The 13631-nt window shown below is 41.6% G+C and overlaps 1 protein-coding gene and 1 non-coding gene across 3 annotated transcripts in view; one reads left to right on the top strand and one right to left on the bottom strand.

Moving 5' to 3' along the window:
- The window catches only part of Ube2v2 (ubiquitin conjugating enzyme E2 V2), a 37970-nt gene extending 24339 nt beyond the window's left edge, over positions 1–13631 (bottom strand). For both annotated transcript variants that reach the window (XM_041677640.1, XM_041677641.1), the window contains exon 1: positions 13580–13631. In XM_041677640.1, the coding sequence (XP_041533574.1) occupies positions 13580–13595 (16 nt within the window). In that variant the 5' untranslated portion in view covers positions 13596–13631. The remainder of the gene's footprint in view (positions 1–13579) is intronic.
- Positions 1182–1300, top strand: LOC121465189. Its single transcript, XR_005976621.1, has one exon. It is a non-coding gene; the product is annotated as a 5S ribosomal RNA (ribosomal RNA).

Below are 13631 nucleotides of genomic sequence, written 5' to 3'. Positions count from 1 at the left end.
TTAATCAATAAATAAATTCTGCTGAGACTGAACATTCAGGGACAAAATGCCTCTCCCTAAGATCTTAAGACCCAATGATAACACCAGGTTAATGGGCTCATGTAAGCACAAAGCACCAAGTTATCTGTACATGCTACAGGTGGTGCAAGGAAATAGACAAGCTCAAGGGAGAACATGCCAGTAAAGCAGCTAACAATGTTTACCGAAGAACTATGAAGGGGTGCTTTCCTTAGAATAAAGAGGGGGTACAGACAAGTAACAACACTCCACCATCTCTTCTAGTTATAATCTCAGTAAAATTAGGAATGGTACATACTTTACAAGTTAGATGTGTGGTCTTCTGACAAAGACTACTAACTGGTTACAATTGCTCTCCTGAGTAATCCAGAAAGTTGAAGACTGAATAAAACAAAATAAACAGCTATTCCTTCAAACCACTGTTTATGAGGTAAACCCTTCAAAAAAGTCAGACTTCACTAATAAGCATTTCCTCTGGGGAAATTACCTCATGTTGGTACTATTTAATAAACAGCAGCTGGTAACTTGGGTAGCTGATACTAGCACAAATCAAAGTATATCAATCTGTGCATTATATGTACTTTTCAGTAACATTAGTCACTACACTGAAAGACCTAGGCAAATCACAATATCTCCACAGAATAGATGGTCTGCAACATCTCTGATTACTAGCCACAATGCTTGTTTAATGTGAAGTTAAACTTTAAGTCTCAAGGTGAAATCAGACTCCTGCCACTCTGTCCCATGGTAACCATATAAAACCACAAGGTCATCAATCAGAAAACGAAGGGCAAGCTAGTTGATAAAGCACTTACCAAAAGACAAATCTACACAAGGCTCTAAAGACAACACCCACACCAAAAAGGAGGACGAACAAACACATTGACTGGGAGGAATGGGCAGAGTAATGAATGGCTTAGGAAAGAACGAGCCTAGCCCTAAGAATAGCAACAAGAACTCAAGAGTTCAAAAGCTTGAGTCCTCAGGGGACAGAACCCAGACGCCTGAGGTCAGTACCTCCTTCCATAGCAGAGCAGAGGCAAAGGGTGGTGGGAGAAGCAGGAAAAGAAAGTGATACCTAAGCATGAGCTCAAGTTCTCAAAAGAAGGGAAACAGGAGTAACAAGAACAGAAGGAGGACGGGATTCAAAAAGCTAAGCTCAAGTCTACGGCCATACCACCCTGAACGCGCCCGATCTCGTCTGATCTCAGAAGCTAAGCAGGGTCAGGCCTGGTTAGTACTTGGATGGGAGACCGCCTGGGAATACCGGGTGCTGTAGGCTTGAAAAAAAAAACAAAACAAAACAAAACAAAAATTTAAAAAAAGCTAAGCTCAAATACATTCTAGCTGGCCTAGTGGGCTCTCTGAAAGGCAGACTTGGCAGTAGCAATAGGAACTGAGATAAGTCCCACTAGCATAAAAAGGCACAGTGCTTACGCAAGCAGGAATGTTCTTTGCACAGTTGACTTGAAAACTAACTGTACTTTTTAAATATAATCAAATGTAGTTCTCTATTACTACATCTATGTATTATGTCAAATGAAGGCAAGTGACAAAAAATGGGAGAAATACTTGAGAAGTATATTATCTGAGAAGGAATTTCTATCTAGAATAAAGAACTTCTTGAACTAAACAATTAAAGAGAAGAAAAGGAAAAGCAGCCCAATTTAAGAATAGTCAAAGAACTGGCCACAGTAGCGCATGCCTATAATCCAAGCACTTGGTAAGTGAAGCCCAGAGAACAAGAATTCAAGATCAGCTGGCAAAATTCTCAGGAGATAAAGGTGCTTGCCACCAAGCCTAACACCCAAGTTCAATCCCTAAGTTCCATATAATAGTAGAAAATTCGACTCCCCACAGGTTATTCTCTACTTTCAAGTAGCAGTCAGTCAGACAGACAGACAGACAGACAGACACACACACACACACACACACACACACAAATGTAAGGATAAATACATTTTCAAAAAGATTTAAAAGTCAGTCTTAGCTGCATACTAAATTTAAGGCTAACTTAGATTACATGACACCCTGTTTTAAAGTTTAAAATTAAAAATGAAAATAAAACTGATAAACATGGAATCTCCTCAAGAACACATAAATGGCTAACAAACATACAAAAGGATACTCATCATCACTAGGCATCAGAGAAATACCAATCAAAACCACAGTAAGGGCCGGGCAGTGGTGGCGCATGCCTTTAATCCCAGCACTTGGGAGGCAGAGGCAGGCGGATCTTTGTGAGTTCGAGGCCATCCTGGTCTACAAGAGCTAGTTCCAAGACAGACTCCAAAGCTAAAAAAAAAAAAAAAAAAAAAAAAAAAAAGACCACAGTAAGGCTTTTATCATGGAGCCTCGAAGGTGATCAAGGCTGTGACAAGATAAAGTTGATTATCTCTCCTTCCCGGCCCCCAATGTCAGAAACTCATTAAATCCAAACTTCATACTCTTTGAGAAATGCAGAGTCACAGAGGTAGCTGCTAATGCTCTAGGAGAAGAGGGAACGGGTTATATGGTCCAAATCAGTGGTGGGAAAGACAAACAAGGTGCCTTGTGAAGCCAAGTGTCTGCTGTTGAGTAAGAACTAGGGAGAGGAAGCACAAGTCTGTTCACAGATGCATTGGCGATGCCAATCTGAGTACTCTCCATTTGCTTATTTGAGAGAGAGAATGTGAGTTGTGTGTTTCCTGGACTGACAGATTCTACTATGCCTGGTAGGTGGGGTAACAAATGATCAGACCCTGATTCTCAAACACACAAAGCAGTAAGATACCACGCCACATTCTCTGCACAGGCTGGCTGGAAGCAAACGTCAGGAAGTACTGGTGAGCATGTGGAGAAAGCAAGATCACCAGCCACTGCTGCTAAGACTGTAAAGTCAGTTCCCTCAAACTGTCAGAGCATGGGAAGAGCAGGGCAGCAGTTCCTCCAACAGTTAAACAGTTGTCACTACTCCCCAGCAATTCCGCTTCTAAGTCTCTACATTAAAAAGCACATTTCAGAACAGATACAAATGTTAACAGCAGCCTTATTCCCAATAGCCACAATAAATTTTTAAAAGTAGTTAAGTGTCCATCAACAAGTGAATGGACAAATAAAATGCATAGTACAGATATGCCACATTTCTTCAACCAGTAAAGGTATTGATGCACTGCAATACAAATGACCCTTAACACATTACACAAAGCATGTTTTCTATAAGAAGGTGAATCCAAAGACAAACACATAGGCATCCTCAGGAATATTAACCTTCATCAGGCGATGAAAGGAGACAGAGACAGAGACCCACACGGGAGCACCGGACAGAAATCTCAAGGTCCAAATCAGGAGCAGAAGGAGACGGAGCACGAGCAAGGAACTCAGGACCACGAGGGGTGCACCCACACACTAAGACAATGGGGATGTTCTATTGGGATCTCACCAAGGCCAGCTGGCCTAGGTCTGAAAAAGCATGGGATAAATCCGGACTAGCTGAACATAGCGGACAATGAGGAATACTGAGAATTCAAGAACAATTGCAGTGGGTTTTTTGATCCTACTGCACGTACTGGCTTTGTGGGAGCCTAGGCAGTTTGAATGCTCACCTTACGAGACCTGGATAGAGGTGGGCAGTCCTTGGGCTTCCCACAGGTCAGGGAACCCTGATTGCTCTTCGAACAGATGAGGGAGGGGGACTTGATCGGGGGAGGGGGAGGGAAATGGGAAGCGGTTGTGGGGACGAGGCAGAAATCCTTAATAAATAAATAAATTTAAAAAATTAAAAAAAAAATAACAATAAACATCGATGATTGCTTTAAAAAAAAAAAAAGAAACTACCTTGCCGGTGGTGGTGGCGCACACCTTTAATCCCAGCACTCGGGAGGCAGAGGCAGGCGGATCTCTGTGAGTTCGAGACCAGCCTGGTCTACAAGAGCTAGTTCCAGGACGGGCTCCAAAGCTACAGAGAAACCCTGTCTCGGAAAAAAAAAAAAAAAAAAAAAAAAAAAGGAAACTACTTCAACAACTAGGGGCAATTTCAGGAGTTAAGTCCTTCCTGAGGTGTCCCCATTGGTCTCAGACCTGTGGGTAGAGCCATCAAGGTGAAAGGGCACAGTGAAGGCAAACTGCTTACCTCACAGCCTTCATGAAACAAAAACAGGGAGGAACGGCCAGGAACAAGAATCCCAGTAACCTTAATCAGGTTCCTACTTTCCACCCCTCCCCAAATTGTCATCAATATATAAACGCATCAATGCGTTGTTAATCCACTGATTACATCGAAGTCAAACAACTCACAACTACTAGATCTGCCAAACAAAGGCCATGCCTTCAACACGAGACCTTTATAAGGGTACTCACATCCAAACAGTAACACAGAATGAATAAAGTGAACATATATGAAGGCTAAAGGGGCAAACCTATTAGGACAGACACTGGGAAGTAGGACAGCGTGTTGTTATACGAGCGGCGGGCTATGTTCCTGGCACCCAGCCGCCTGCACGGCTAGCTTTACCCGAAATAATTACATGGAAACTGTATTCTTTTAAACACTGCTTGGCTCATTAGTTCCAGCCTCTTATTGGCTAGCTCTTACATATTGATCTAACCCATTTCTAATAATCTGTGTAGCCCACGAGATGGCTTACCAGGGAGGATCTTAACCTGCGTCTGTCTGGAGTGGGAGAATCATGGCGGCTCCTCACTCGGCTTCTTTCTCCCAGCATTCTGTTCTGTTTACTCCGCCTACCTAAATTCTACCTTATCAGAGGGCCAAGCAGTTTTCTTACTTAACCAATGAAAGCAACAGATAAGATACAACATCCACCTCCATCAACAGTGCTAATGTGTTTAAAATTACTTCCTAAGCAATGGAAAATGCTTTAAAGTGACTGTAGAAATGACGGTGCACAGTGTGAAACCTCCCTGGAAGAAACACACCAATGAAAGTGAGAGCGATGTCACCGATGGACCAGAACCAGGAAAGCTCATGGAAGGTCTCAGTCTCAGGTCCAGGTCACATTTTTATTTCATGTTTAATACCACAAGGTGGAGTGAGCAAACAGGTGAAATTTTACAGAAGCTTATGTGGCAGTCAGCAAGTTATTAAGGGCGATAGCCCATAGTTATGGGTAGCAAGTGAAGTCATGATTGGCATAACAGGCAGTGCTCTAAGTAAATCACTTTTTTGTAAATACTCCACACACCTCTAAATACACTATACTCCAATAGACTGTACTCATTAAAAAGATTCAAATAGTACATTTTAGCAACGCTGTTTTTCTGGGGTTTTTTGTTGGTTTTAAGGAAGAAAAATAACTCCCTAAAACTGAACTCAAGTTTCAGCATCCTTATGATTTGTCTGGTCAAAGGCTGAAGAAGAATGGTGTTTTTAGTAACTGCTACATCCTGCATGACTTAGTTCTGGACATGATTAGGAGCAACAAGGGGATTAAGAACAGACACACATACAGAAAAGCCCATGACTGGTGAGTTATGTACACTCTGATGGAATGGCATGAACTACACACAACTGGGAATCTCAGAATTTTTATTATTTTATTTATATTATTAGCACAGAGAAAGCACTTAAATATTCTCAGGAGGAGGTCTGTAGAGGCCAGAAGTTGCAGGCTATACACACACACACACACACACACACAGGAAACTAAGCTGCTAGTTTTTACACAAACTGTCGGCATTCACCCTAAGACATGTTTTGTCATCCCTGAGGCGTGGTTTACCAGGTTCCTGCAGGTCTGACAAGGCCACAAGCATATCACTAATACACGTTCATCCTGGACTGTACCACTCTTCACATGTTCTTTACAGGTTCACTCAGGCTTTCCTGGCTCCTCCCACAGGTTATTGGAAATCTCTTAGGTATCAGGGTCCCAGAGCTACTGCTCAATCTTCCTAGTCTTACCTAATATATGGTGGTAGTCTGAGATTTATGCTGGCTTGAATGAGAATGACCCCACATGCTCGCTCATCAGTTTGAATATTTGGTCTCCAGTTGGTGGAATTGCTTGGAAAATAAATTAGGAGGCGTGGCCTTGTTGGAGGAGGTCTGTCATTGAGGGTGGGCTTCAAAGCAGTCCTAATATTCCCTGTATGCCCTCTCTCTGCTTCTAACTTGCAGATTAAGATGCAAGTTTTCTGCTGCTGCAGCTGGCAAGCCTTTATTCCACCATCATAGGCTAACACTCTGAAACTTTAAGTCCCAAACTAAACATTTGGTGTGGTATTTTGTCACAGAAACAGAAAGGAAGCACAGAGGTTGATACTAGGGAGTGGGCTGATGCTGTGACAAGCTTAGTCATGACAGATTTTTAGAGAAATGGGCAAGATTTGGGGTTGGGACAGGAGAATGCTTGATCACTCTAAGCAGGCCTTCCTAACAGGCGGTTGAGAAGACAATGCTGCTAAGAGAAGTGTAGGCCACAGAGACCCAGCTTGTGAGGTTCCAGAGGAAGATCAATAGAAGCAACGAGGCTAGAAACAATTCTTGATAAACTGACAAAGAATGTGGCTTTCTGCCTTTGTTCTAAGAACCTGACTGAGGCTAAATTGTAAAGTAATGGATTAATTTCCTTAGCAGAGATTTCAAGACAACCTAATAGTGACTCTTTCTCGTGGTTATTAGTAACTACTTAAGCAGGTCCATAATGGAAAAGAGCACACAGGGAAAAAGAAATAAAAATGTACAGTCTGAAGTGAAAAGAACACATTATTAGGAAATAAAATGCAAACCTTCCAATTGGTAAATAGAAAAGGCCTGGGGAGTTTTTTGTCCCTAAAAAGCGATAACAAAGGAAAGCTTCTGAAAATCTAGGGGCCAGGCCCCCAAAGCAGGTAGGTAGTCTCCTGGCAGTGTTGTCCATGTTGCTCTGACTCCACAGTGATGAGGAATACATGAGGAAAAGGACTGTGGGAACCTTCCTCTGGGGTGAAGAGCCTCTGAGGCCAGGTGTGGCAGAGGAGTCCCCGAAAGGCCATTGTGTGAAGCTGTGAAAATGAAGCCTAGACTTGTGAGAGACCTCAAGGGAAGATGCCAGAACCATGGGATGTCTCCCAAGGGAACTGCAGACAGGGACTGGAACAGACACAGGAGAGAGAGTGTGTTGCCGACAGCAAAGCTGGAAGGGCAGAGTCATCTAAGCACCCTAACACTATACAGGGAGCTACGAGATCTGGAGTTTGCCCAGCTGGTTTTAAGTCTTGCTTTGGTCCAGTTCTTCCTCACTGTTATGTACATTCGGTGTCACTGTATGCTGGAAGTATTCATTTGCTTTTTGATTTTATATGGGGGTACAATTAGGAGATTGACTTGAGTCTAAGACTTTGGACTTTTAAACTGTGTTGAGACTATAAAAGATTATGAAAACTTTTTAAGTGGAATTAAATGCATTTTGCATTATAATGGAGTTACAAGCTTATAGGGACAGGAAGTGGAACAGGGCAGTTTAAATGAGAATGATCCCCATAGGCACATATGAATACTTGGTCCCCAGTTGGTGGAACTGTTTGGAATTAGGTATGACCTTGATGGAGGAAATTTGTCACTGGGAAAGTGCCTTGAGTCTAAAGATTCACACCATACCCACCGTGCTTGTTCTGCCTTAAGGTTGTGTCTCACAAGATATGAGCTCTCAGCTACAATCTAGCACTACACCTGACTATCTGGTGTCATAGTGGTCAGACTCTACTCCCCTGAAACCATAAGCCCCAAAGAAACTTTCTCCTACAAGTTGCCTTTGTCATGGTTGCAAGAACACAGTAACTAAGACACCAGTCTTGTCTAAAGGCCTATTTGGGAAAATGGGTAAGTGAGGTAGTTCTGAAAGATTTAGTTTGGGGGTGGGGAGAATACAGCTCAGCAGAGCATTTCCCTAGCACTCACAAGTACTTGGGTTCAATCCCCAGCAGCACACCCACACACCAAAAAGGGCCACTTTAGGAGTAACAGATAGGATAAAGAAAGGTTTAAGACTTAACGAATCAGACTGGGCCTAGACCCACTATAAAAATGACTCTGTATCAACCATTCACAGCATTACCAATGCTTCTTTTCCCTCCTTCCCTCAAAATAACTTCAAAAAGAAAATAATTTATAGCCATCCTTACGAAAACAATTACATTTGTACTGTGCTGAAATGCCAAATTTACAAAAAAATCTGTTAATGCGAAACAATATTTAGACACTATCAACAGTTTTCCTTTTTAATTAGGTTTTATGTGCAAAAGCATTTTGCTTAAACATATGCCTAGTACCTGTGGAGGTCAAAAAAAGGCATGGGATTACCTAGAAAAGAGTCACTGATGATTATAAGCTACTACACGGGAGCTGGGAACCAAACCTGGGTCCTCTTTAACAACAAGCAAGTGCTCTTAACCACTGAGCCAACTAATCTGCCCATTTTTTAAACATTTTAAATTAAATACATCATTTCATCCCATAAAGGATGAAGCTTTTAATAATATACAATGTCTTTAACCTCTATCATAATAAAAAAAATCTTTATCTTCATGAAATAACAACATCACTAGTTTTCCATCCCCCCCCCTTCCATGTTTTTAGTTAGACTCTTTTGCCTAGTCTGAACGGAAACTCTGTAGCACAGGCTGTCCTCAAATTTACAGCAATTCTCTTGCTTCAAGTGCAGGATTCCAGGCATTAGTCATCACACCTGGTTTCGCATCACTAGATATGCACAAATAAACCAAAGAATACATAAACCAGAGTGGTACTAAAACAATGAAAAAATCTGTGCTCAAGAGACTATTAACAAAATGATGTCAATAAAAGAGCTAGTAACAAAGTTTATGTATTACTCATCCCATGTTCCATAACTCAAGTTTGGCCTTATGGCTGGGTTATTCATCTAAATAATCTCAACAAAGTCATTTCATGCCTAGAGTTTTACTGCTCACCCTCAAAATAAACGGCTCAGAAGATAGCGGAGTCATAATGTACTGCCTATTACAACTATTATTCAACATGTGGAAGACCTTAAGGTCCAGATTTCTCTTCTGTGGCCTGAAGCTTTGTAAGGTTCCAACTTAAACTGAAAATGTCTTTATTCTCAGACAAAAGAAGTACAACTCTGTAAACAATACACCACTCCCAAACCTGGTCGGACAGCATATCTTCCATCATTCAGACTTACTCTACATCAGTTCTCAAGAATGAATCTTATTATTCAGCCAACATGTTTTCTATCTACTTTGAAGGTTTATGTTAAAGAGTTCCCAAATTAATTACTAAGTGAATGTTTTCACAGTTAGGTAACCTTGGTATAAATGGTTCTCATTTGCATAAATTTCCATTAACACAGTGTAAATAACACTGACCCCCCAACTACTCCAAACTTCCTCCACCATACTATGCTATCATTACATCAAGTACATGGTGTGTATATGTGGAGGCCAGAGGTCAACATCAAATGTCTTCCTCAACATCTTCACTCTTTGAGATAGTTTTTTCCATGAAACTTGGAGTTTACTGATTAGTTAAGAGTAGCTGGCCAATAAGCTCTAGAAATCCACCTGTCTGGCCCACACCACCCCAAACACTGGGTTACAGAGGAACACTACGTGCACCCTCCAACTGTATGTGGGTTCTGGAGATCGTAACTAAGGTCCCCATGCTTCCTCCCGAAGACACCACACTGATTGAGCATCTTCCCAGTCCTTTGTTTTGGTTTATAAGACAGGGAGGGGCTCATGTATCCAATGATGCATACATGTATACACATACACACGCAAAACAAACAAACTATGATGTAGCCAAGTGTATGAGCAGTCTCCACCTCCAGCCAAGGATGGATGACCTTGAGATTCTGATTCTCCAGCCTCTATCTTCCAAAATACTTCATCTGGGGCTGGAGAGATGGCTTGGAGGTTAAGAGCACTGGCTGCTCTTCCAGAGGTCCTGAGTTCAATTCCCAGCACCCATGGTGGCTCACAACCATCTGTAATGAGAGATCTGGTGCCCTCTTCTGGAATGTGAGCATACATGGAGGCAGAATGTTGTATACATAATAAATAAATCCTAAAAAAAAAAGTACTTCATCCATACAAATGGAACGATTAGTTATAAGAAAAGAATGATTTCAAATGGTTCTGGTGCTACCAGCCTGTAACCTCAGCTACTCAGAAGGTTTAGACGGGAGAATCACAAGTTCAAGGACTGTTTATTAGGCAACTAAGCAGCAGTACCCTGTATAAAATGAAAAAAAAAAACAAAAGAGGGCTGGAAATAGAGCACAATCCCTAGATTCAATCCCAGTACCAACAAAATCCAAAGGACAATGCCATAGTACAGAAAAACCTCCATACAGCAATCTCTGACACAGTTCAAAACACTGAGGAGACAAAGGGTAAAATACTGCTGGATAATAAAATTTACAAGTATTCACCTATTCACCAAATCTTGAGAAGGAAGCTCCTTGTTCTGTATCCTAAGTTATGTAATTAGAAGAAAAGAGTGGTATTCAAACTACATTTGGCAAGTGTTTCATCAGAAAATGAAACTGCAATGTCTTTAATATGTCTAAGTTAAGCTATTAATTTTACTTCTATCCTCACATTTGTAGTTAACCAGAGTTTTTAATGTCTTGACAGTTTCAAAGATTTCAGAATAACCTTTTCACTTAACTAATTGTTACAAACAAATCTCACTGCCATTTTTACTTCCCCAAACCACTCTGTACAGAAAAGATTGTCTGTATGATGTGGCTATATTATTTGATCACAGTATCAAGAGTTTATCAAGAATATATGTATATCAAGAACATCAAGAAAAATCTACTAAGCCAGTAGTCAAAGTTTCAGGATGGAAATACATAGAGTTCAACTCTTCCATCACATACTTCTGAGGCTCAAGTCATTTTCTCCCAGTACTACTTGTGAGAATTGGCATACACACATCAGGAAAACAAGACTTAGTGACTAAGTGGCACAGCTAAAGAATACAGGAGTGTCTAGAGCAGTAAGAAAATCAGAATACTGCCACAATAGTCTTTCAGTATACACACCTCTGACCACTTCTGAGAAGAATATTTGTCTTTGTTTCCTTTCCTTACACAGACCTACACAAAGGTAAAATTTCATTTTTACCCCTAAGTCTCCCATGCATCTTCATTCAAAAAAACTACAGTACCATCACAATACTAATACAATCTAAGGGACTGTTTTTAATATTTCATGTTACAATGTAATGTGATGGCCGGGCGGTGGTGGCGCATGCCTTTAATCCCAGCACTCGGGAGGCAGAGGCAGGCGGATCTCTGTGAGTTCGAGACCAGCCTGGTCTACAAGAGCTAGTTCCAGGACAGCCTCCAAAACCACAGAGAAACCCTGTCTCAAAAAACCAAAAAAAAAAAAAAAACAATGTAATGTGATAGCTAAATTGGATACTTAATACCAAAAGGCGACCTAGTCTAAAAACTGGGAATATGGTATGGACTTACAACATGTTGATATACTGGGTCACTAATTTTGACAAACTTGTTACACTAAGCAATCAAAGGGAGATATGCCCACCTCACTATCATCACAATTTTTTTGTAAATCTAAAAACTACTACAGCAGTGTATTTGGGTCTTGTTTCCTTTTGAGGCGGACTTTACTATCTAGCTCAAGCCAATGAATTCAATATGCAGGCCAGGCGCATCAAGAACTCACAATCCTACATCAGTGCTGGGACTATAGGTAGATACACCACCACAGAGCACACAGAAATTTCTTTTACACAGTAAATTACAGTAACTGAATCAAATGAATTTTACAGATGCTAAATATTAATAAACATCCTTTCCTTTGAGTAATGTTTAAGCTAAGTTTTATGAAATCCTCCTGGCGCACAGGGAAAGGAATGGGGAAACTGCAGACCCACTTCCATATGAGAAGTAAGTGTGTAAAAGATGGATTCATCTAGGAAGGAATAGATGAAAGTCATTATCCTGACTAAAACAGAATAAAGGTTATCCTTTGATGAATACTCCAGTTACTCATGAGGAAGAGAGTACCAGTTATATATAAGCTTTTACTTCCTTGGTTTCAAAATCTTCTCAACAGGGGGAGGGAAATGGGAGGCGGTGGCAGGGAAGAGGGAGGGAGGGAGGGAAGGAAGGAAGGAAGGAAGGAAGGAAGGAAATCTTCTCAACAGAAATCCTCAGTCTAATTTGAATCATTTTCCTCCAGACTTTGTCTCAGTTAGAGTAGGAGGCAAGCCTGGCTACATGAGACCCCGACTCAAAAATATAAATAAATAAGTCCAATTTTCTAAAACGTATTTTAATTATACCAAAGCTTTCCCACTACATTGGTCTAAAACCAGTGAAAATGACAAACAGGATACAGGTATCAAATATGCAATAAAGACACGAATAATCCAAAGCTTATTTATAGTATACATTCAATTTCCAAGAACAAAACAGTTTAACACAAGGTTCTGTGCCATTCATAAATATAAATGCTGGTCTTTTGAAAATAATGAACATTCTTTCATAAGAGTAGTATTTAACTATGTTTCAATAAACAAATTCAATCACAGACATTTTTTTCATATACAATGCACCATTTTATTACTTAAATTTTGAAGTATTTAGCACAACTCTTAAAAATCATGGTTCGGTTCATAAAAACATACATTTCTAATAAGGAGTAAAGAAATCAGAGTTAGAGCATTAAAATGTCACGTTAAAAATAATCCTTGGTCTAAGTCAGCTCTGGCCAGCAGACTGATTTACTTCCCCGAGGTAAAACTGCTGAAGAATTTACTGTCTATGACACTTACACACAATGAAGGTAAGACTTAATCACTGTGAAAAATGTATATATAGGTAATGTAACAATCCCAACAGCCTCTCAACCTCTTCCATTTCTACAACCTACATTCAACAAAAACCAGAAAAATACAAATCTTATGAGCCATCATCTTTAAATGCTAAAACTCCACACTTTGAACCTGGTTTAACTTAACATTTTTTAAGTCGTCAAATCTCTAAGCCCCATCAACACTTAAATTACAATTTCCTAAATGGGAAACCGAACACTGTAAATGGGAATCGAACCCTCAAGCTAAGCAGCAACTGCTCTGCAATTGGCGTTCGTGTTGCGCAGGGTACTGTAGTTTTTCGCTTAAATAAAAAACAGAGCACACATTTTGCCGGCTAAGCATAATTATCGCTCCCTCATTCGAAACAGCGGCCGTCCTCCCTGTTAGTCCTGTCCTCCCGCACGTGTCTGGTGGGATCTCAGCCGAGACCCCCAGCGCCATCCAGGATGCCTCGCGGACGTGCAGGGACACCCGCCAGGCCGGGCCGCCCCGGCACATCCCACCCCGGCGCGGCAGAGGCGGCGGCGGCGGCCTGCTGAGTCGGGGCTCCCGCAGGGCGCCGCGGGCAGTGGGCGCGCAGGTTTGCCGTCCCCGTGGGCTCGGACACGCGGCCCGACCTCCCCGCCACCCGCCCTCCCCCGCCGCGTCCCGCGTGACCCTCCGCACTGCGCACCCGCAGCCCCGCGCGGTGGCCCGAACAGTCAGCAGCGACTGCGCGACGGACCGGGGCTAGGAACCGACCTGTGGAGACGGCCATCTTCTCCTGCTACCAGACGCAGCCGCTGGACGCAAG

The sequence above is a fragment of the Microtus oregoni genome, unplaced genomic scaffold (assembly GCF_018167655.1).
Source record: "Microtus oregoni isolate MIOR12 unplaced genomic scaffold, Mior012 000029F_ref0000214, whole genome shotgun sequence".
Lineage (NCBI taxonomy): Eukaryota > Metazoa > Chordata > Mammalia > Rodentia > Cricetidae > Microtus > Microtus oregoni.
This window is presented reverse-complemented; position numbering and strand designations above follow the sequence as displayed.